This window comes from Littorina saxatilis, linkage group LG8, assembly GCF_037325665.1.
Source record: "Littorina saxatilis isolate snail1 linkage group LG8, US_GU_Lsax_2.0, whole genome shotgun sequence".
NCBI lineage: Eukaryota > Metazoa > Mollusca > Gastropoda > Littorinimorpha > Littorinidae > Littorina > Littorina saxatilis.
The window spans coordinates 35,284,844-35,307,931 of NC_090252.1; the positions used below are offsets into that span (position 1 = coordinate 35,284,844).

General features: G+C 41.3%; 1 protein-coding gene across 1 annotated transcript in view; it reads right to left on the bottom strand.

The window, feature by feature from the left end:
- Positions 1-249: 249 nt before the first annotated feature.
- The window catches only part of LOC138974621 (uncharacterized), a 90,836-nt gene continuing 67,997 nt past the window's right edge, over positions 250-23,088 (bottom strand). The window contains exons 2-4 of the mRNA XM_070347345.1: positions 21,542-21,654; positions 17,626-17,718; positions 250-3,572 (exon numbers count right to left, since the gene is read on the bottom strand). Coding sequence (XP_070203446.1) covers positions 250-3,572; positions 17,626-17,718; positions 21,542-21,654 — 3,529 coding nt within the window. The remainder of the gene's footprint in view (positions 3,573-17,625; positions 17,719-21,541; positions 21,655-23,088) is intronic.

Here is a 23,088-nt window from a genome sequence, read left to right on the forward strand (position 1 = left end):
GGGCCAAGGCTCTACCAACAGACCTCTGGGTTCCTTGTCCTTTCGACGGTTGGCAGCAGGAGGGAGGATTGGGGGGAGGTCCTTCTAAGGTCTGAACTGGATCTGGCTGGGCCTATGCCTCCAGCAACCTCAGAGCCATTTGGCCACAGACGATTTCAGGAATGGGGGTGGGCCTGACAGGATGGGGTGTTTGGGGGTATCCTTCGAAAGTCTGAACTGGTTCTGGCTGGGCCTGCATCTCCAGCATCCTCAGAACCATTTGGCAACAGACGATTTCAGGATGGAACGGGTCAAGGTTCTCATCGGTATCAGGCCGAGGGACTGATGAGGTCGGAGGAAGTCGTGTAGACTTAGTCCGTGGGAAGTCCTGTACTGGGAGAGTGTTGCCATCTCCGGGGTCAGAGGTTGGCAACCTGCGAAGAGGTGGTGGAAGTCTAGGGCCATTCCACATTCGCAGCGGGGGAAGGTGAAGGAGTAGTAGGAGCTCACGGTGCGAATGCGCCGGAGCAGCTGCATCTCCTTCAGGGGGAACGGGTGATGGTGGCCCTTTCTGTCCGGAGGCAGCGCTAGCCATCCGTGCTTTGTGCATCTTTCCTTGAGGGTCTCGCCATACCCTTTTCTCACAGCCTTAGCCAGTTTGCCTTTCGCTTCTGTGACCGAATATTTCAGGTCTAGGACCGGGCCCTCGGAGAGGGCCGCGGCTTTTGCTGCCCTGTCAGCCAGGTCATTGCCCCTGATGCCTGTGTGGGATGGTAACCACATGAGAACGAGGTCGGTGCCCCGAACCATAATTTGGTGACATAGAGCCTGGATTTCCATGCGGAGTTCTGGTCTGTTGCCTGTCTCGCTTGCCAGCGCTTGCAAGGAGGATTTCGAGTCTGAGAGGATTGCCACTCCCATGGGTATGGCCATGTTGTCGTTCACGTGGGAGCAGGCCATGAGAATGGCATACATCTCCGCCGTGAAGATACTGACCCCCTCGTTTAGTTTATATTTTCGCACCAAGTTGAACTCTGGGATCGCAAAAGCACAACCCACCTCGCCGTTGTCCAGGACAGAGCCGTCCGTGTAGACTTTGAGGTAGTTGCGGAGCCTGCCGTCCAGAATCTCCTTGGCCATGGTCGCTAGGAGGAGTGGGTTCTCCTTTTTGGAAACTGCGTCGCCATACGTGTGGCTGATCTGTGGCTTTTCGATCAGCCATGATGGGTACGGATTGGTTGGCAGCTCAGCCATTCGTGTCTGGTCAATTTGGCACTGGGTCAGTACATCTATGGTATGGTCGTGGAGGGTTTTGTACCGCTCCGCCAAGCATGTTTTCTTTTCTTTCCAGGTCTCGTGCCAGGAGGTTTGTGTCGGATGGAAGGTTGCCGTGAACACTTCCTGTACAGTGTTGGGTACAGCCGATGCTCGAGCAACGAACTGAGCGCAGCGGAGGTGACATTCTTCCTTCAGGGGGATCATGCCTGCTTCCTGATAGGCGAGACAGTTTATGGCCCCTTTTGGAACGCCCAGAGCCAGTTTTAAGGCTGAGAGCTCCAGGCGTTCCAGTTTGTTCCAGAGGCTTTGTGGCATGCTGAAGTAGGCTTCTTGTCCGTATGTTAGTCTGGAGCGGACCAGCGCCTTTACCAGGTGCACAAGGGCTTTACCAGCTGCCCAGGTCTGAGATTTTAGAACCTTGATCAGGTTGACTGATCGTCGGGCTTTGACAATTAGAGAGTCGATGTGTTGTTGCCAGATCAGATCATCAGAGATCGTGACCCCAAGAAACTTTGCAGTTTTGCTTGGTTTGATTTGCATTCCGTTTAGGGTCAGGTGGTACTGGGCTTTGAGCCCCCTTCTTCTTGTGAACACCAGGAACACTGTCTTCTCGTGTGAGAGTTCAAAGCCGTTTGCAAGCATATACTTTGCGATCTTGTCAATTTGCGCTTGATACTTGAGTCTGTTCTGCTCAGTCATGTGGTGTCTGACTGGTTCCATCCAGAAGGCTAGGTCATCTGCGTACAGAGACATTGTTCCTCCTTCCAGGCCAATCTGACCAATATCGTGAAGCATCAAGCTGAAGAGGATGGGGGCAATGATGCTCCCCTGAGGTACGCCCATATCAATGGAGTGAGACTTAGAGACAGACTGTCCGACCCTGACCGCCAGGGTCCTGTCTCTGAGGAATTCCTGGACGAAGCCCAGTATTCTGCCTGATAAGCCCAGCTTCGCAAGTTTGTCCAAAAGCTTCCCATGCCATACTGTGTCAAAGGCGCGCCTGATGTCGAAAAAGGTGGCCATTAGGATCCTGTTTCTGGTGAGTGCTCGTTTTGCATGAGCTGTGAGTCTGACCACGTGCTCCATGCAATTCCTTCCCTTTCGGAACCCAGCCTGGAAGAGCGGGATGACATTGTGTTTGTCCAAGAAGAACTCAAGCCTGTTCTTTACCATGCGCTCATAGATCTTCCCCAGGTGGGGTGTCAGTGAAATCGGTCTATAGCTGGAGGGGGAGTTTTTAGGCTTCCCTTCCTTTGGAATCGCAACGACTAGAGCTTCTCTCCAGGCCTGGGGAATGCAGTTCCCCTCCCAGCAGGCCTGGAAGAAGAGCAGGAGTTTTTCAAGCATGCTGTCTGGGAGATGCTGTATCATCTTGTAAGAGATCGGGTCCGTGCCAGTGGCCACGTTTCCCGTCTTGATGCCAGCAATTGCCTTTGCTAGGTCTTTGAGCGTGAAATCGCTGTTGATGGGCATTGTGTTATCGGGCGCCGGAGTCACAAATTTCTTCTCTTCCGCAGCTCTGTGGTCAGCCGCTTTTGCTGGAAGATTTTGGGTCAAGCTTACTCCTGCGAATGTACGTGCCAGTACTTCAGCTTTCTCGAGGTTGCTAGTCGTTTGTCTGCCATCGACAGTGAGTGGTTTCTCAGCTGCCTTTCCCCCTCGTTTGCGAGCCCTGAGCCTCTTCCAGACTTTTGGGGCATCGAAATGGTCTCTGACTTCCTGAGTGCAGAACTCCTCCCAGTCGTCACTCTTCGCTTTCTCCATGACTTCATCGCACGCTTGGGTAGCGTCGTGAACCTCTTTTAGGTTTTTCTGGCAAAGGTTCTTCTGGTATCTTGCTATGCATTGTCTCTTCCGTTTGACCGCCGCCGTGCATTCATCGTTCCACCATGAGGCCTGAGTACCGGCCTTTCCCCTGGGTAGATTACCGCCCTTGGGAATTGCCTTGTCGGCAGCACTCAGTATGGCTTCTCGGATGTTTGCATAGTATTGGTCAACGGAGTTGTCAGTGAAGTCCTGCTCTTCACAGACAGAGTCTAGGGTCGCTTGGAACTTTGCCCAGTCAGCTTTGGCGAGCCGATACTTGGGTGGACCGACATCGGGTTCTATGGTATCAACGTTGTGAATTCTGATCAAAATTGCATTATGATCCGACTGGAGGGTATCTGGCTCGGCAGTCCACTCCGCATTAGCAGCCAAGCAGGGGCTGACAAGTGTTAGGTCAATGGCGGAAGCCCTGTGAGTCGAGACATCAGGGATCCGCGTGGTGGAACCGTCATTGAGCAAGACCAGTTCTGAGTCATAGATGCTGTCCGCTAGGTGCCAGTCCACCTTATGTAGGGGCCCCGGGTCCTCACATGTTTGCCGGTGTCCGGCTTATACTTATAGCCCCGGCGCGGACTGCACAGAAAGCACCGTCCGGCGGTGATGAAAATCGGACTGAATACGGCCAGAAACACGGAATCTGTGTTTCTTACACTTGCTTTACCCTACGTTATTTAAACAAATACATAACCAATCATAACAAACAATACATCAAATTAAAGCTACGACCTTTAGCTTTCCATTGCAATAGATCACATTTCGTAAAAACTTATATTTATTTAGTAGGATGCAAAAACAATGGTCCTAGTGAAGGCACTGAACCAACTTCAGTGCGGAAAATTACAAAACTCTCTAAACTGGAATAATGGACAAACTCATAAATCATACAGATAAAAAGAAGAACCCTAGACAAACATCATGATATGCGTTACTTGGGGGAAAATTATACATTGACTTGGTACGAAGCGGTAAAGTCCGAAAGTAAATGGAATCGGCTAAATTCCTGCGCGAGTACCTGTCTGCATAAATTAGCAATCTTTGCAGAGGAACCAAGCATCACTCATTACAACCAAATCCTTATAAACAAACTAAAATCATATGCAACATAGGTACGGGATATGTAATAGTGATACAAAAATGACAAAACAATGATTGAAAAGACAAAGATGAGTTTGTGAGAATCAATTTCTCTCGACGATACATGAAAACCGGTCAAGGTCAGAGTGACGCTTTGGTCAGTTCGAAGCATTATCGTAAATAACACAATAATATGCAGCCATCCAGCCTAATCAGTGACTTCTATGCAAACCTAAATATAATTAGGACCGTATCAAAGATAAAAGGGACTTTGAAAGATAGAAGTTAGGTAGATATATAAAGAAAGGTATTTTATTAGAATTTGCGCCGGCAATGGTGCGCGCGCAGCATCGTATCGTCTGCTATGGGGTGGGTGATCCCGTTTGTACTGTACACAAGGCTGTTTCGCTATGCGATGATTAGAGTGTTTAGGGTAGCGAAGTGCACTTGGCTACACAAAAATAAAGCAATCTTCATAAAATGTATTTACACACACAAGCAGCCTCTGCATGATTTGCACAGAAAATGTTAGCGTTCTAGCTTGTCTTTCAGGAAAGTTATGCTCATTCTCCAGAACATGCTCCAAATGGCCTCCGCGCCGATTCAGGCAAACTTGAACTCGCCGCGCAAAGTTATCAATCACCCGCACACACTCCTGTTGCGAGATTCCGCGAATGGTTGTTGTGATGGCTCGCTTGAGTTCTGCGATTGTCTGTGGGTTGTTCCTGTAGACGTTGTCTTTCAGGAACCCCCAAAGATAGAAATCTGGGGGATTTAAATCCGGGGGAGGCCATTTGGAGCATGTTCTGTAGAATGAGCATAACTTTCCTCAAAGACAAGCTAGAACGCTAACATTTTCTGTTGAAATCATGCAGAGGCTACTTGTGTGTGTAAATAAATTTTATGAAGATTGCTTTATTTTTGTTCAATTTATGACGTTTTGTTTGGGTACTCTTTTTTTTGGGTCACCCTGTACTTGACTAAATGTTGTATTTTCGCCTTACGCGACTTGTCTTTATTGTCCCATCGCTGGGAAATTTGGGTCGCTTCCTTCGAGTGAAAAGCTAGAACCAACAGAGTCGCGCTACACAAAAAGTCAGTGAATCTATTAGATTTGTTTTTTCTCCATTTCTTTATTGTCCCATCACATTCCACAACTTGGACACATACCACATCTTGGACACATACCACATCTTGAACACATACCACAACTTGGACACATACCACGACTTGGACACATACCACAACTTGGACACATACCACATATTGGACACATACCATAACTTGGACACATTACCACATCTTGGACACATACCACAACTTGGACACATACCACATCTTGGACACATACCAAAACTTGGACACATACCACATCTTGGACACTATCGGATTTGTTGTTGACTATGTTGTTGAAGACGTATAATCAGAGACTATAGAGTATACAGAGACGCTCCATACGGCGCTGAAAAGTGAGACCGGAAGCCCAGTGGCGCCACCATGCGGAAACATGGAAAAAACTACTTTCTCTTTCCACAGCAGTAGTGATATCGTGCTGCACAAGCATTGCCGCGCCAACGCGAAAACGCAGTGGGGCATGGTGTTCGGCCATCAATTGCTCAAACGCACATGCTAAAGGCTTCAGGATGTTTAAATTTCCCAAGGAAGAGAGCAGGTGAGGATTGTTTCTTCAATTTTTCTCTCGTTAAATGTTGGAAAATCAGTAAAAGTTGTAGCGTCGAACTGCGTGTAGATCTATTCTACCGGAACAGAAAACACACACTGTACACACAACAGCCTCAAACCAGTCCAAGCTCTGCATGTTGGTACTACTAGTTTCACATGTATACGATTTATTTCTCCTCTACTTTATCTCATTTCGGCATGCCAAGTCTGGAACTGATAGTGGCAAATACGGTCGGTGATCGATTAGGGTAGACATAACCATCTCGTTTGATTGACACGGCCGTCGCGGGGTTATAGAGTAGATCTACAACGGATAACAGCTTGCAGCTTCGAACGTTAGTATTATCATGATTAATATTTTGATTGTAAACGTTTTGATGATGATGATGATGATGATGATGATGATGATGATGATGATGATGATGATGATGATGGCTATTGTTGTTGTTGTTCTTGTACACCATTTTGAATGAGTAAAGGTCAAAGAGGGTAGACAGAGAGAGACAGAGAGAGAGAGAGAGAGAGAGAGAGAGAGAGAGAGAGAGTGGATTGGATTGATTACTATTTAGGCCATAGCCCCGTTGTGACGGAAGTGAACATATATGATATATACAATGACATAATGACATTTGCACACAAATCAAATGAAATAAATCACATCTCAATTTCGCACCGCATCGCAAAGAAGGATGACGCGTCTCTGTATACTCTATAGTCTCTGGTATAATTATGTTCTCGAATTTAAGTTGATGTTGTTGTTGTCGTCGTCGTGGATGAAATCAAGGTTTTAACGTGTCAAATCAATCGTGTTCCACCTACAGTTTATCAGTGTAAAGCTGTTGTTGTTGACATTGTAGTTGTTCTTGGTTTTCGAGTTGTTGTCAGTGTTATTGTCGTCGTTGTAGTCGTTACCCAGTCGGATAGAAACAAATAAAAACTCAAGCCTGAGTCTTTTTTTTGCAACTCCGAACATTCGGCAGCAGCACACTCTCTCGGCATGACGGTCGGGAGCACGCGCGCATCCACAGCTGCAGCAAAGACGCACACCGAGCGTTGCTACTTTCGCTTCTGGCTCCCCCTTGTGACGTCACAGCCAAGGGCTTGCCGCCGCGGGGAATTTGAAGTCTTGCGTAGCAGACGAATTTGGTCGCTTTTTGAGCATGCATTTTGTGTAAAATTAGACTGATGCAACACAAAACCTGAGATTTACTGATCGGTTTTTGCATCTGTAGATGCTTACCTATATCATTAAATCAACCCCAACTGCTTTATCTGACCTTAAAAAGAGCCCTTTAAGTACCTCTGACTGTGCCCGAAACAAACGGCTGTGGTTCACAAGAACTCTAGCGATGGCTTGTGACTGTTCAGAGGAACTAGCGATTGGCATGAACCGTCGTCTGCTACGAGAACCACGACCTTGCGTTACCCTGCTTCCGGGCTTTTCTTTTTTCAAACTTTCAAAACTTCGAATTGTACTGATCTTGTCTTGATGAAAAAAAGAATTCTTTTATGATTTAAGAATGTTTGTGTAACAAGCTGTCAATTTTTTATTTATATTTTAAAAGTTAGGTCTTGCGCCAAAACGCACCACGGTCCGATTGTCTCTGACACCATCCGCAAAATTAATTCTTTGAAAATTGCTCGCTCTTTACGTAGGGCACCTAGGATGTTCCCGTTTGGTGAGCGTTCCAATGGTAGGGTGTTTGTACTGTGTGTAAAAGCCTGACAGTATCTGTGATGGTTTACGGGAGGCGCACTGTGCCTTTAACCCAGAGCTGACAGCCTTGAAAAATAAACAGTATGGCTAACGTGGCTAACGTCCCCAGTCTGTGCTGGGGGTTGAGTAGCTGTGATTCGCAAAATGACTCAAAGCTGATCTACCAACAATAATGAGCCATACTTGGGCAGTGAGCGACAGCTTTCCGACAGAATGGTAGGTCGACAGAATGGTGGGTCGAGACAGTATGGGGTGTTGAAGGGGGTTCATTTGCACTTTGAGCTTACACATTTTTAATCTATCGAATTAAAAAAAAGAAAAAAAGGAATAGACAGGCTTTTTGTAGCTTTATTTGTGGTGCTCTTTGTCTTCTGCCGGCTATCTCTGAATGTAGAAAATGAAATCTGTGACCTGTCTCGATAAAAGGTCTTCTCTTGGGACACATGTTTAGTGTAAGCGAGAAGTAAATCTCCCGTAATACGTGTAACGCATTTAATACATTATTGAAAATGAGACACACATTTATTTTTTCAGCTCTGTTGTTAAGAAAAAGGGGGTATTTGGTGTCTGGTTGCAGGGTTCAAAGTCCCTTGCTTCGGCAGGGATCCAATTTCGCCTGTTGACGTACAGTGGAACCCGCTTATAGGAAAGTTTAGGAAAAAACAATTTTTGAGGTTTTTCTTATCCTGAGACCTCAGAAATAAGAAATATTGGGACATTTATTTCTCTTTTCCAAGGATACTCTATTTACATCATATTTCGCGAAAAGGAGTTGCATTATATGCCCACAGGCGGACGCGTAAATGTACATGTGCCGGTAATTAAAAATGTTGTTGTTTGTAAGTGCATTTTGTTCGGTTAAGTGTGTACGTCTCTTTGTGTGTTTGAGTCAGAGTGTATGTTTATGTGTGTGTGTGTGTGTGTGTGTGTGTGTGTGTGTGTGTGTGTGTGTGTGTGTGTGTGTGTGTGTGTGTATATGAGAGAGAGAGAGTACGGCTGTGTATCAAAATGTCTGTGTCTGTATGCGTGAGTGTGTTTGCGTGTGTGTGTGTCAGTGTGTGTGTGTGTGTATTTGTCACAGTGTATGTGTGTGTGTGTACCTCGCTATGTCTATGTTTGGGTGTGTGTGTATGTGCTTCTGTGCCGCACTGCGTGTGTGTGTGTGTGTGTGTGTGTGTGTGTGTGTGTGTGTGTGTGTACGTGCAGGGCCGGATCCATGTACCATGTACCTTTTCCAAGGGAAACAAATAATATATATGTATAGGTTACAACACGAGTGGTTTTTTATATGGCTTGTATTTCAGTCAAGACCCAGCGGATGAATATCATCGGGAGACACGGGCCTCTGGCGAGTGGCTCTCGATTGATATTCCCGCTGGGTCTTGACTGAAATACAAGCCATATAAAAAACCACGAGTGTTGTAATCTGTATATCCCATTCTACCATCAAACACAAAGTGTAGACTACTAGCGGCACTGTTGCGATCTGTGCAGGGTAAAACTGTTGCCAGCGAGACTTAGCCCTTTTGCAACCTTAAACTAAGTGACCGTCGCTGAAAAAATAAAACGAATGAGTGCATCGATAAGTACGCGGTAACACTACTTTCAGACCATTTAAAAGCTTTAAGTAAAGGTTCATAAGTTGCAAGAAAGTAATGAAGTCGAATAGAAATTAATTTAGTTGAAGCGCACAATTCTTTTGTTTTGCGTTTCAGGTCGGCAGAACGGGTGAAACGGGTTTGGGACCCATTTGGCTTACTCGATTCAGAATCGATTCCACGTTGTTTTTCTCGAACGTGTGTAATTAGGCTTATTGACAGAGAAGCAAATTTTAGGGAACAAATATGTAGGTTTAGATTTAACCATTTGCTCCCTATTTGAAATGTATCTACGTGATAAACTGTTTTGCGAGTGTGTTTGCATGGATGAACTTAAACTGGTATGGGTGTGAGGAAAACGCGACCGACACGTCTGTCACCGCCGATTGATTGCATTTTGAAGGAATATGACTGGATTACGGAAAAATATGTGGACTTACTGCAGAGCCAGGCAAAAGAGTAGACTTGCTCGCAAAACACGTGAAACAGCCGATGTTTGATAGCTGAAGGCGCACACCAAAACACACTACCGACAGATTCTCAAAAGTCGTCTGCTAACGATGCAAGGGGAGGGTACTCGTGTTTTTGTTTTGGTTCGCTAGCATCTGGTTATCTTGTAAGTTGAATGTTCATTTTTTTCGACCTGCATTGCTTTCATAATGAAAGAAACTTTTGCTTATTGCATCTCATACATCAGTTCTGAGATTCATTTTTGCGTGCAACTGATATGGTTTTCTGAGCCGTGCAATACGATTTTAGAACTTCATACAAATGTGTCACATTGTTCGGCGCGAGGTCAAAGGTCGGGAGGAAAGTAGTCCTTTGCCCAAATCGGAATCTGCACTATCATATATTTTTTGGAGTCCATGATGTATTTATTGAGCTATAAAAATACAACATATATACAGTACTATTATACCCATACTGAAGTAACAGAGACAAAGAAGGGAGGTGATGGGATATATATATATATATATATAATGAGAGCGCTGCTAAAAATGCCAAAATGTGCACTCGATCGCTTGTACTTTTAAAGAAAAGTTAAATATAGAATGACGTCAAGAGCGAGAATGCATAGAAATTACGTCATGAGCAAGGGAGATCATCCTTTACTCTGTGTGTGTCTCCACCGCCTACATTCCAACAAGGAATTTTGAAAGCAGGGAGCACACTGGAGGTAATGGAAGAGGTGGGGGGAGGGGGTAAGAATTAGATCTAGAAAGAACTCTTCACAGACAGCCTACTGGAGAATCAAACCCTTTCGGAGCCGATTGCAACACTATATATATGTTGCTTTTAAACCTCATGACAAATACTCCCAGAATGGGCCAGATTGCACATGTTTTGATCTAGATTCAGTGTGTGTGTGTGTGTGTGTGTGTGTGTGTGTGTGTGTGTGTACTTCTCTGTGTGTGAATGTGTTTGTGTGGGTGCTTCTGTCTCTTTGTGTGTGTGTGTCTAGTGTGTGTGTGTGTACATCTGTGTGTGTGTGTGTGTGGCAGAGAGAGAGAGAGAGAGAGAGAGAGAGAGAGAGAGAGAGAGAGAGAGAGAGAGAGAGAGAGAGAGAGAGAGAGAGAGCGAGCCTGTGAGCTACGACATCTACGGACAATAAGCAGTGACACAAGAACAAAATGTCCTTGTTAAATACATTTCCAAAGAACTCGATGACTCAGACTATAATGTTGTCTGATATGAATGTAGGGTTCCCTTTTGGCTCAGAGGTACCAAAGGTTCTAATATAAAACTACAACTGCCTGGATTGAACCGGTTTTATGCGGAGACGTTGCAAATTGAAAAGGCGTGTTAAAAAGGGCGGTTTCGTTCGCTTCGTGTATGAGGAAGCTTTTGTGCGCAGCCTGTTTGCTGAAATGTTGCAAGAGAAATTGCTTGAGCCCAACTATGCGTAGAATTGTATGATGAAACCACATGGGTTTTTACGCCAGTTCGGCGGGATGAGGGGAGGGGGGGGGGGGGGGGGTGTGGAGAGAGAATTTAAGTGGGGGTAATGAATTTGGTTGGGCGACAATCTACGATGATGACATTGAAGGTGACAAATAGAATCCTACTGCCTTGATCATTGGTTGTAGTATGAACTTAACATATACAGTGGAACTCCTCTTTAAAGACCTCCACAAATCTGAGATAATCAGGGAGTCTTCTTCTTCTTCTTGCGTTCGCCGTCACACCATCAGTTTAGTCTGCGAGACGAATGACGTCGTGGCTTCCAGGTCTTGTCTGCTCCCATAGAGTTTGGTGCGGAGAGGGACTGATGCTGGCCACACTTTGTCTCTGATTGGTTTGAGTTGGGGGCATGTCATTAAGATCAGGGAGTCTTAAAATGGATACATTTACAGAGGGTTTGAAAATAAATCATTCTCAAAAAACAGCAAGGGTCTTTAATGGGAGGGAGTTTTAAATATGGGGGATCTTAAATGGGGTGGGGGGGTGGAGGTGGGATTGGGAGGTGGGATTGGGGTCCATAGTACATCAAGTGGATCTCCCCCAAAAGCCAATGTTACTAAAAATAGAATGAGTAATTTTTGGAAATCGTTCAGAGGTACTAAACAAATAATGCAACCTTTGATAAATTCGATCTTCAATACATTACTCTAACCGGGCACAGTGTGTCACAGGGTAAAAAGTAGTAATTTATACACGTGGGTTCTTGAGCATGCATCGGTATCGGCTCGTTGGTTTCTCCGTCAGTATTCGTGTACTGTACGTTTTGTCGATCTCGCTGTTTGAGGAGAGTTAAGTTGATTATTGACCTAAAGGGGTGACACAGTGAGCATGCACTTGGTATTAGTTTAGAAAGAAAACTCAAGTAGCATGCATTTTAAGTTTTACCGACGTTATGTTGCTAGTCCAGCTCCGAAATTCATTGACCAATCTCCGAAAGCGCTGACGTCATTTCATGAAAGGATTTCCAAACCCAGAATTCCATTTTTTGTTATCGAGATTTTGAAGATAAAGTTCGGGCGACAAGCGGGTTAAAACGGGCGTTGACAGAGCCAATGACGTGAGATGCTAACTTGTAGATTATTTACCTGTAATACCAGTGATTGGGGTTTTCCTGTGTGTTTGTTTGTTGTGTTTTTCAATTTTTATAAATCAACTTCTTCACTGCTTCTTGTGCAAAGTGAGAATGGATTGATAAATTAATGTCACTATGCTGTAAATGGCTTTACAAATTTAATTCAAGAAAAGATTCCCACTTTGCTCAGCTGAGAGAACAAAGGCTGTTGGTTTGTGGTATGTGACCAAGTGGAGGGATGGTCTAATCACATGTAAAAATCCTGGCCAGATCTGTGATGGTGAGACGGAATTGTTTACAAGAGAAGATGGTGTTTTAACAAATACCATTAAAGGCTTTACTTAGCTCATATTTGAACTGATGAGCTGCAGACACTTATTGGGAATCGAACAAATAATCGGGAACATGTTTTTTTCTAGGTACCATATGTATGGCATTCCATTTGTCAAATAATTATTTGGATACTTTTTCATGTTTTTTTCACCAGTTTTAGCTAAATAATCATTATTTAGAAGCTCATGTGCTAAATAAGTAATTGTTTATAAACAATGTAAAACAATTCTAAATAATTGTTTGTTTACGTAAACCATTCGTTATTTACCTAAACAATTCATTGTTTACGTAAATAATTCATTGTTTACGTAAATAATGTTTTATTTAGCAACATTGCTGATTGTTTACAAACAATGTAAAATACGTCTAAATGATATATTGTTTACGTAAACAACATATTATTTAGACTTATATTACATTGTTTATAAACAATCAGCAATGTTGCTAAATAAATCATTATTTACGTAAACAATGAATTATTTACGTAAACAATGAATTGTTTAGCCAACACATTTTCCATTATTTAGGGGTTTCTAGGATTCGCTTCTGAACTAAGTTTTATGTCTTTCAGTGATTACTATAATTGAATACAATTCTGATAAATAATGTTTGGAGATACCTTGTATTGAATTATAGTATATACACAAAGAAAAAAATGAAGCTTAGAAGTCAATTCTTGATTCCCCTAAATAATGAAAACTGCTTTCCCTAAATAATGAATTGTTTAGGGAAAGCAGTTTTCATTATTTAGCGAATCTGCTAAATAATGCATTATATAGGTAAACAATGATTTATTTAGCAACTGCTCACTTTATCCACCCAAAAAATTTTATTTTGTGAAATAAGTGATTATTTGTGTAAACAATACATTATTTACGTAAACAATGAATTATTTACGTAAACAATGAATTATTTACGTAAACAATGAATTATTTATAATTTTTTTACATTGTTTATAAAAAAATTACTTATTTAGCACATGAGCGTCTAAATAATGATTATTTAGCTAAAACTGGTGAAAAAAACATGAAAAAGTATCCAAATAATTATTTGACAAACGGAATGCCATACATATGGCACCCATGTGCCCTTATCAGATAACATAAATCAATAAAATTAATTATATATTATATGATGGAAAGGAACAGAGGGTGACACAGCGAGCAAGACACAGACAGACGGAAGCTTTTAATAATGTGCGCTTTCTTATCCTCTGACACAAACCGCTTTACCATAAAACGTAACCAAGTACAAGTGAAAGGCAGATATTAAAGAAGTAAACAAATAAGAATCACAACGAGTATTAAAGAATGATTTTAATAGTAAATAGCATGAAGTTAATCTAAGAACATATAAATAAAAAATAATAAAAAATATGGTGAGGCTCTGAATGCAAGGTAAGCAAAGGTATACAATTTACAAACCACGTCGGAGACACACACAGACACTCACACACACACAAACACACACACACACACACGCACACACACAAACACACACACACACACACACACACACACACACACACACACACACACACACACACACATTACGGACTTTAGGGTTTGTGCCTTTAAATCCCAGGTCAGATTCATTTCAGATTATGTGTCTTTGTTCCTTCAAAGATATTTGCATATATCCCTTGAGATAAAAGGAGGCACCTCAATAACTTTGTTTTAACGATTTTTTTCTGGGAGTGGTCGAATAATTATGATTATCTCTAAAACACTATGAGTTTGAATATGATCGTCATTAACGTGTTTGGCCTGGCGTATTATAAATAATACATTTTCTCATACAGACTAATAAAAATATTAAAAATAAAAATGTATGTGGAATAGTATCCAGGATTGTAGAAGTCGTACATGAAAAATCCTCATTAATTAAGTGGTAAAAGCGTTATAACACAAATACCCAGGGTCAAATCATTACCAAATTTCAATACAAGGAAGGTAATTATTAACAGGATCAAACTATACATTGTAGCAAAGATTATAACGTCGCTCCCCTCACTAAAGAGATAATTCGATTAAGAATTATCTCCCCTTTGCATTGGTAGACAATTATCACCCCTAAATGCAAAATAAGGGATCATTGAACATACGTAAGTTGTCCTTTTTGACAACTTCAAATGGCGCAATTGCAAAAGCAAGCATCGTAAAGAAAAACACAGACATCCTTTTCATGCAAACTTAAATTTTGTCCGGGGTTTATGATAATGAGGGCGCATGGTAGAAAAAAGCAGGGGGTGACCCAGATTCTTGATGAAAAATGACCATTGGTCAGTATCCAATGTACTGCAGAACAACACAACCATGAGCTTGAAACAACTGCCAGCAGATTGTGTATGCCAAGGAACAGTAGCAATACTCAGGCTAAAAATGTCAACTAAAATCAACAAATCACAGTATATAGGGAATTTCAAAAATGTTTAAATGTTTCATTAAGTGGATCGGATGAGATTATTTACACAATGCGTGTTTGCCTTCGAGATAACCAATTGTACAATGCTATGGTTTTAAAAGATACACCCTCATGGGTTTTTTCTGTGTTGTTGTCGGCATGAACACCAAATATGCTTCCATTCTGCCAGTTCGTATTTTTCCCTTAACTTAAAGCGTCATTCTTCAGAAGGGGTGTCACCAGGAGAAGCTTGAAGGCATACCGCATCAGTAATGTTTGTATAGTGTTAACATGAAACATTATTTTTAAGTCCTGGTAAACCTGTCTTTCTTACAGTAAAAACTGTAGAAACTTACCCGAATTCCCTCTGGTATAATAACCTCAAAAGGAAAACTAACGCTCAAATCAGGGAAGTGTCAGAAAATTTAATTTAAAACTACCAACATTAAAAAAGTGTTAATGTAATGGCCAGATAAATTCTCATTTACATACTTGTACTACAGTTGTGGGTTTGTAAACGATCCATGGAACAAGCCCATTCAAATAATCATTCAAGAAATAAAACGAAAAGCCGTCCTTACTTTGGTTGGTGTGACATCGCACACATTTTGGGAGCCCCGATGACTTATTAGGTTAATGCCAAACCGAGAACAGCGGAAACGAGATACTATTTTTTTTTTATTGTGAATATAAAGAAAATAGTATTCTGTTATTATGTGCCAGCAGTTTTTGTATGTAATGGATTTCTCGCTTAAGACAAGCCAACTGGTAATTCTAAATATTTTTTGACAAGTTGTACTTGCTTGTAATCTTATATAGGTACAACTGTATGCACAAACTCACATATATCCCAACAGGACATACATATAAGAAGTAAAAACATAAAAATAAAACATTAATTTCCAGAGATGTTGTGTAGACATACAATGTCCAAAAACATTGGAGTTAAATTTGTAAGGAAATGGTAAAAATAAAAAGCCCTACATAATGTGCATGACAAAAAAACGAGAGAGAGAGAGAGAGAGAGAGAGAGAGAGAGAGAGAGAGAGAGAGAGAGAGAGAGAGAGAGAGAGAGCTCTGATGTACTGGTTCAGATCACAGAGAGGGGAAAAAAAGAACGTAAACTGCATGCATGCGTGAACATAAATATATTATAAACGAAAGGTATTTCGTTCTACAAGCTGCAACGCGGTCAATATGCACAATTATATGAGCTAGCTAGATTAAGCAATAATGTTAGCGTTCAGGAACGGCAAGCATTAACAATCTATTGATCGACTAGATTCTGAATTTCTATCTCTCAATCAATACATCACCCATTCTTGCATGCATGCATCCATCAATCAGCCCATCGCGGAAAGGAAAACCCCACATGAATCCGCTCATATGTTTACGTGATCAAAACGGGTAAGTTTTGTTAAACAGCTCTTCCCCCCCCTTTAGTCCGTAACGACAATTTTTATCTTTCTTGGCTCGAACGTGTGATATTATCACACATGAAATGGTGGGTTGGTATCACAAACTATATGCACGCCACTCCTCTCTTTAATATGAAAGTACACTAATCGTTAAAGCGAATGGAACGTAACAATGTCCTCGTTGATACATTTCCGCGTCGTGGTGATATCAAATGAGCTTTGGTTTTGTTTCACATTGCTGCTGTTAAAATATGATTTCCGGCCATAACACAGCTGGTGTACAACCATGCATTTACGTGCGTTAAACGTATGTTTAACATATAAGATGGTATTCTAAGGACAGGAACCTGTAGTAACAATAGTAATACTCAACATGTGCCAATCTAATTCAACACTGGAAAATTAAATGCAGTTTGAACAGTGCAAGACTCGAAAACATTCTATCCGCTTAGCAACATAGACTGCGAAATTTATTCTTTCATGCAACACATTTTCTGGTGTGTTCATGCACATAATCAGTAGCCCCCCCCCCCCCCCCCCCCCTCAAGAACCAGCACTAGCTGGCGGGGAGTGTATTTTTTATTTTTCTTTTGAAGCTCGTTCTCACTGTCTTTTTTTTAGCACAGATTAGAGAAATGACTAAGATAAAAAATAAAAAAAACTATCACAATTTTTTTCACGAGTGGAGCAGAACCAGTATCAAATAAGCAATTTGAAAACAGAAAATGGGGCTCGGCGAAAACAATTTCTCATAATTTAAGTACAGCGGTAGATCACTGGTTTGACCTATAGAAGGGACAAGGTTTTCCAAGACGTAGAAAAAATAGTAACCACAGGTTTTGTTTGGAGAAAAAAAGTGTCCGAATAAAATTCTTAGCGCTTAGAACTGTACCCACGGAATACGCGCTATATAAGCTTCATATTGATTGATTGATTGAACTCAACAGTTAATAGAAATGAACAGAGTAGCATGGAACAAAACTATGGGTTGCATGTTAAGATGTAGCATACCAAATGTCGAGGCTGTTTAAAAAAAATAAATCACGTAATGGTTCTGCATCACTCATGATAAAACTATTTTCTTTTATTGATGATATTGCCATTTCCTTACTCAGTGCTAAATCATTCAAGGTAGTGCAGCTTCAGAATAAAAATTAACAAAATTGCACTCCCGGACAGTCAGTTCGGTTAAGAAAATCTGTACAGGATTTTAAATTCCTTCCAGAACCATTAATCATATTCACTTTGGACTGTTGCTTTATTAGAGGGATTGATCATTACGTTCAGAAGTGTCTACGGAGGAAGCAACAGGGTGAAGATAGTCATCATCTTCGGTTGATTCTTCCTCTGTGTTGGCAACAGACAGATGCGATCCTGCAAAAGAGCACACGAGAATTAGTATTAAAAAAATGTCACCACACTCTGGTCATTCTTACAAGTGCGTTTTCTCACAACTGAATTCTTACAAAGCATGTTTCTTCTTTTTACTAGAATCTGCGCAATTTAAGTGCTATAATTTTTTGGCTCACGTAAGTGTAGCCTATGCGATGATAAACTTTGTCTGTCTGTGCGTGCGTGCGTGCGTGCGTGCGTGTGTGTGTGATAGAAACTTTAACATTTCCGAGTCTATGGATAAAGCTCGCATAAGAAGATTACGTCTCGGTCAAAAGTGTTTGACGTGTGTGATAGAAACTATTTGAAGACGTCACATTATGACGTAAGAGGGTTAGACGTCACGCAAAGGAATTACTGAAAGTCTCGGTCATTGTTATTGTGAGCGGGCCGAGACTAATTGGCAGATCCAGGGTCTCGCTTTCTTGCACAGTTTCACCTAAGCTTACTGTGTGTGTGTGTGTGTGTGTGTGTGTGTGTGTGTGTGTGTGTGTGTGTGTGTGTGTGTGTGTGTGTGTGTGTGTGTGTATGTGTGACGGAATGATTGAGTTTGTGTTACTGTTTGTCGATTTCTTACGTGAGCCTTGAAGGCTTCGCCTCTTGTTTGTTTATGGTCATGTTAAAGTATGTTTTCAGCCCAACCACAGCTAAAATGTATATATATGCTATCATCTTTTTTTTTTCTCTCGGTTATTCTTATATCCGTCGGTGGTGTTTTTAACCTTTGTTTCCAACGGTGATTATTCAGTACTATGTACAACTATCCACACACAAAAACATCATGAAAACGTCTTTGGTACTTTCAAAACACAACACATATACTTATGTTCTCTCTCTCCCCCACCCCACACTCTCTCTCTTTCTCTCTCTCTCGCTTTCTTTTTCTCTCTCTCTCGCTTTCTTTTTCTCTCTCTCTCTCTCTCTCTCTCTCTCTCTCTCTCTCTCTCTCTCTCTCTCTCTCTCTCTCTCTCTCTCTTCTACAAGTACATGTTTGAAGACAAATAAACTTCCTTGCATTTGTACCAGTACTAATAAACACGTTTTAACAGCAGACCGAATGTCCCACAGGTAAAAAATAAAAAGCTAACGGTAAGACAGGTTCATGCTTTTAGTTTGGAGTGGGAGTCGAAGTAATCATCAACTCTGACATTTAAAAATCTACATTCAGGCAACTCTTATTCTATAGAGTGTTCCCTGTATAATAATGTAATTGACACCTAGTACCTGTATCAAACCAAAAATATTAAATTTAAAAAATCACCCTTTGGCAATGGAAGCATCAATGATTAACATTTCTGTTACGAGTTCAATTTGAAAAATGCTCTCATCCCAAGTAAGAGGCTGACCTATGGTGTTTTATAAGACGGTTTAGTTAAACATCTGTGCACATATTTTGATACAATGGCAATGGTTGAACAGACGCTTCATGCAAATAAAAACCGGCTCAAAAGTGTATATATATATACCTAAAACAGTGCTGAGTTCTTCATCATCGCTCACACTCTGGTAGGTGTGGCTGCTGCTGGTTGTCTCAGTCGATCGTCTGTTCGCCAATGGTTGACCTTCTCTCTGGTGGCGTGGCAAACTTCTGTTTGGGTAGCGTTGCATTTGGATAGGTCTGTCCCCATGAGAACCACGTCTTCGACACCGCGAAGAGAGGCATTCTAACAGTAAATAAAATAACACATACACTAGTACACAGTCACTGTAGAACGGGGATTCAAACGAACCAGGCAACACTATCTTAAGGCCAACAGAACAAGAGCGCCTGCAGAGAAGACATAAACCAGTTTAAAAACTAACAAAATAACGCGAGTATTATGACACCACAATGTTATTTCCTGTCATAACAGCCATTGTTTGACAACAACAGCGCAATTAGAACAAGAGCCTTTGAAATGTCAAACAAATGCAGAAGCAAGGCACTGAAGTAAAACCATCCAAATATTAAAACATGTTTCTCTCGAAATTGAGACTTGAAGGTAGTACTGATTCTGAATCAAGACAGTAAGGGTATTTTAAAATGTGTTCAGCTTCCAAGGAAAAGGTGTTAGTGAAGAATGTCATTACCAGTTTTCCTGTGGGGTTCAGCTAGAAGGACAAAACAACAATTATTGCTGGTAAAGTCAATACAGCCTATACATGTAATGTTTAAATGAACTGCAAGCTATAAAAGCGTCAAACTTACGTCGCCGTTTGACGATAATTCTGAAAATAATGACGACGACGATTCCAGATACGGCACCAGTCAACAAGATACGGAATAGAGTTTGGTCGAAATTGGAACTGTCAGCCTCCGATTCTGAAATACACGTTTCACGATTTATTGCCTTCCCAACCAAGAGATGTGTCAGAAATTTAAACAATATTATATGTATTGATAGTTCTTTAGATTTTAATACTTATTGAATGAACACTTCCAGTCTCTGCGGTTACGCTAACAAGCATGAAGGAAGAAAAACAGAAAGAAGAAGAACGATTCATGAAAGAAAAAACACAATCATGTAATTTGCAACCAGAAGCGTACGCCAACGATTTAATTTATCAACAGGAAAACAGATAATGAGCTGATATAAACGTTAACAACTAAACAGAAAATGTAACAAGCTGCGTGAAGCGATATCAAAACATTTAGTCAATGTGTCCGATTAAAATTAAACATAATACTTAAAACCAGTCATCACCGAGACAACATGTAGTGAGGTTTGGACCGAGAACGGTTGTGCTCATCTCCAGAAAGCATGCAAACATAGTATCTAAATAACCGATTTGAAAGCACTTTTTTCAGAGAAAACGTCACATATCCTTATATATTTGATTCACGAAAAAGGTAAGGTTTGCAATGCTATCATTACTGAATCTGTTTGTCAACAATTGGTTTTAATTTGTTAAATTATTAATGAATAAACTTAATGAATATAAGCTTACAAGCTGAAATGCAATCTCTTAGACCGGACCGAGTCAAAATTTGCTTGTCCAGAATTTCAATCAATTTGGTTGAAAAATGAGGTCGCCACAGTGTCGCCTCGACTTTCTTAAAAAAAACTGCATAGACATTTATCAAAAATGTGAGAGATAACGTCAAGAAGAATTCAAGATATGAAAATCTTTAGTCAATCTCTCGGTTTGGTTTGGTTTGGTTTTTGGGTTTTAATGTCCCTTCAGCAGATGCTAGCTGCTATTCGTAGTCAATCTCTCGGCCTGAAACTCGACACAAAGAAGACCGTAAATCCGGGATCAGTCATCATTGAGACTATGGCAAAGCTTGGCTAGCCAAAACTCGAAGATCGAGACGAGTGGAGCCGGTGGAACATAGAATCTAATTTGCAAAAACCGCATTGCCTTAATTTTGCGCATAATTTTACAGTACACATAACATATATCCGTATAATATAATAATTCATGCTGGGTATTTTCTTGTTTCTATAACCCACCGAACTCTGACATGGATTACAGGATCTTTTCCGTGCGCACTTGGTCTTGTGCTTGCGTGTACACACGAAGGGGGTTAAGTCACTAGCAGGTCTGCACATAAGTTGACATGGGAGATCGGAAAAATCTCCACTCTTAACCCACGAGGCGGCCGATTAGGAGGCCGACGTCTTACCACCACGCCCCTGCGCCCGTCCACCACCACCACCACCACCACCCTCATCTCGATTCCCAGTCTCTCTGAAAACATTTAGAGTGGGAGGAGACTTAACAAAAACAGGAAGAAAAACGAATAAAAAAACCCAGGAAGAAAGAGACAATGTACTATCTATAACAATACCTGTTACATTAAGGAAAAAGTTAACCTGCCCACTTCCAACGTCATTTATCAACGTGAGTGTCTGCAGGCCGCTGTCTAGGAGTGACACATCGGGGAAACTTGCATGGAGCATCAGATCTGGCGGAGAACCAGTGAGTTCATCGTTCCTGTAAGTGTGCAAGGGCAGTCATATAAAATAAGCTGATGTGGAAAGAAATCTTAAACAAATATACTGCCAAATCAAGAATGAAGAATTAAGGAAGGTATGTTTATGGAATATTTGATTGGGGAAAAAACGAAACGTTCACACGCACGTCGACCTGCGGGCCTTTTAACTGGACGTAAAAAGATACACAACAGACACATAACGATACTACATGATTATTGAAGCTTATTTTTGAATGCTGCTCTGTTTATTGTCTTGATAGGTAATCAAAACGTCTTTCTTCTGGTTTACAAAAGTTGCTGAATTATGACCATTTCAAATTTGTGTCAATGTTTGAATTGGACACTTAATTTTGTTTCGTGTTTTTGTGTGTGCGTGTTTTTATTTATTCATTTTAGGGAGGGGGGTGGAAGAGAGAGGGGGTAGACACATTTAGGTTGTGATGTGACTCGCTTGAATTCAAACTAATGTTTAATCCAAACAGTATTCAGATTAACCAAAGTCAAGAGACTTTTCCTGCATAAAAAGTTTGACCAAATAAACCTGCCTATAAATCTTTTTAATATGTAAAACAAAAAGTCAATTACTTTTGTGTATGCCAAGTTTAATACCTGCAGAGTTTAGAGGGGACCGTTCCTCTCTGGAATTTACACACGCGTATAACGTTGCTGTAACTGCGTACGGAGAACTCCAACAGCAAATCCTTGCCAGAAACAACGTTATACACAGGTGGCTTGGTAACGTTTGGAAAACTGGGACCACCTTGCAAAGAAATTAATAATAATTCACATTTTGCATTCCTCCATTAATCATCATCATCATCATCATCATCATCATCATCATCATCATCATCATTATTATCGTTGTCGTCAACATCATCGTCTTCATCATCATCATCGTCGTCATCATCATTATCGTCGTCATCGTTATCATCATTATTCTATTCCTGTAAACAGTCATCAGCATCAGCCAGAGCTACATAACCAACAGCAGCGCCTAGAGCAGTGTCATTAAAAGCAGTAAAGACAGATTGTAAGAAAAGGCCTGGCCTTAAATCTTTATCCTTGTCAAATAAAGTTCAGTTCAGTGTCATGTACGTGCAATCCTTCCTTTTCGATTTACAGAAACTCTTAGAGAGAACTTATTGCCGTCTTGTTTGCAACAGTATGTGTTTGGAAGGCAGTCACAGTCTTTGTTTCTTTGTTTTACTACATATTTTTCGTTTCGCTGTAAATGAAATGACAGTAAAAACACCACGCATATTACTGTAAACTACCTTGTATACGCCCGCCCCCTCTATGCACCAATTTTGCCCAAAAGTTGGGGGTGGGCGTTTACTAGGTACTGCACCATGTGCATGATCAGTTTCTCGTTAGAAATAGAAATATTTGGTTGCTTGGTATAAAATTGGTAATGGCACTTGTTTCTGTAGAAA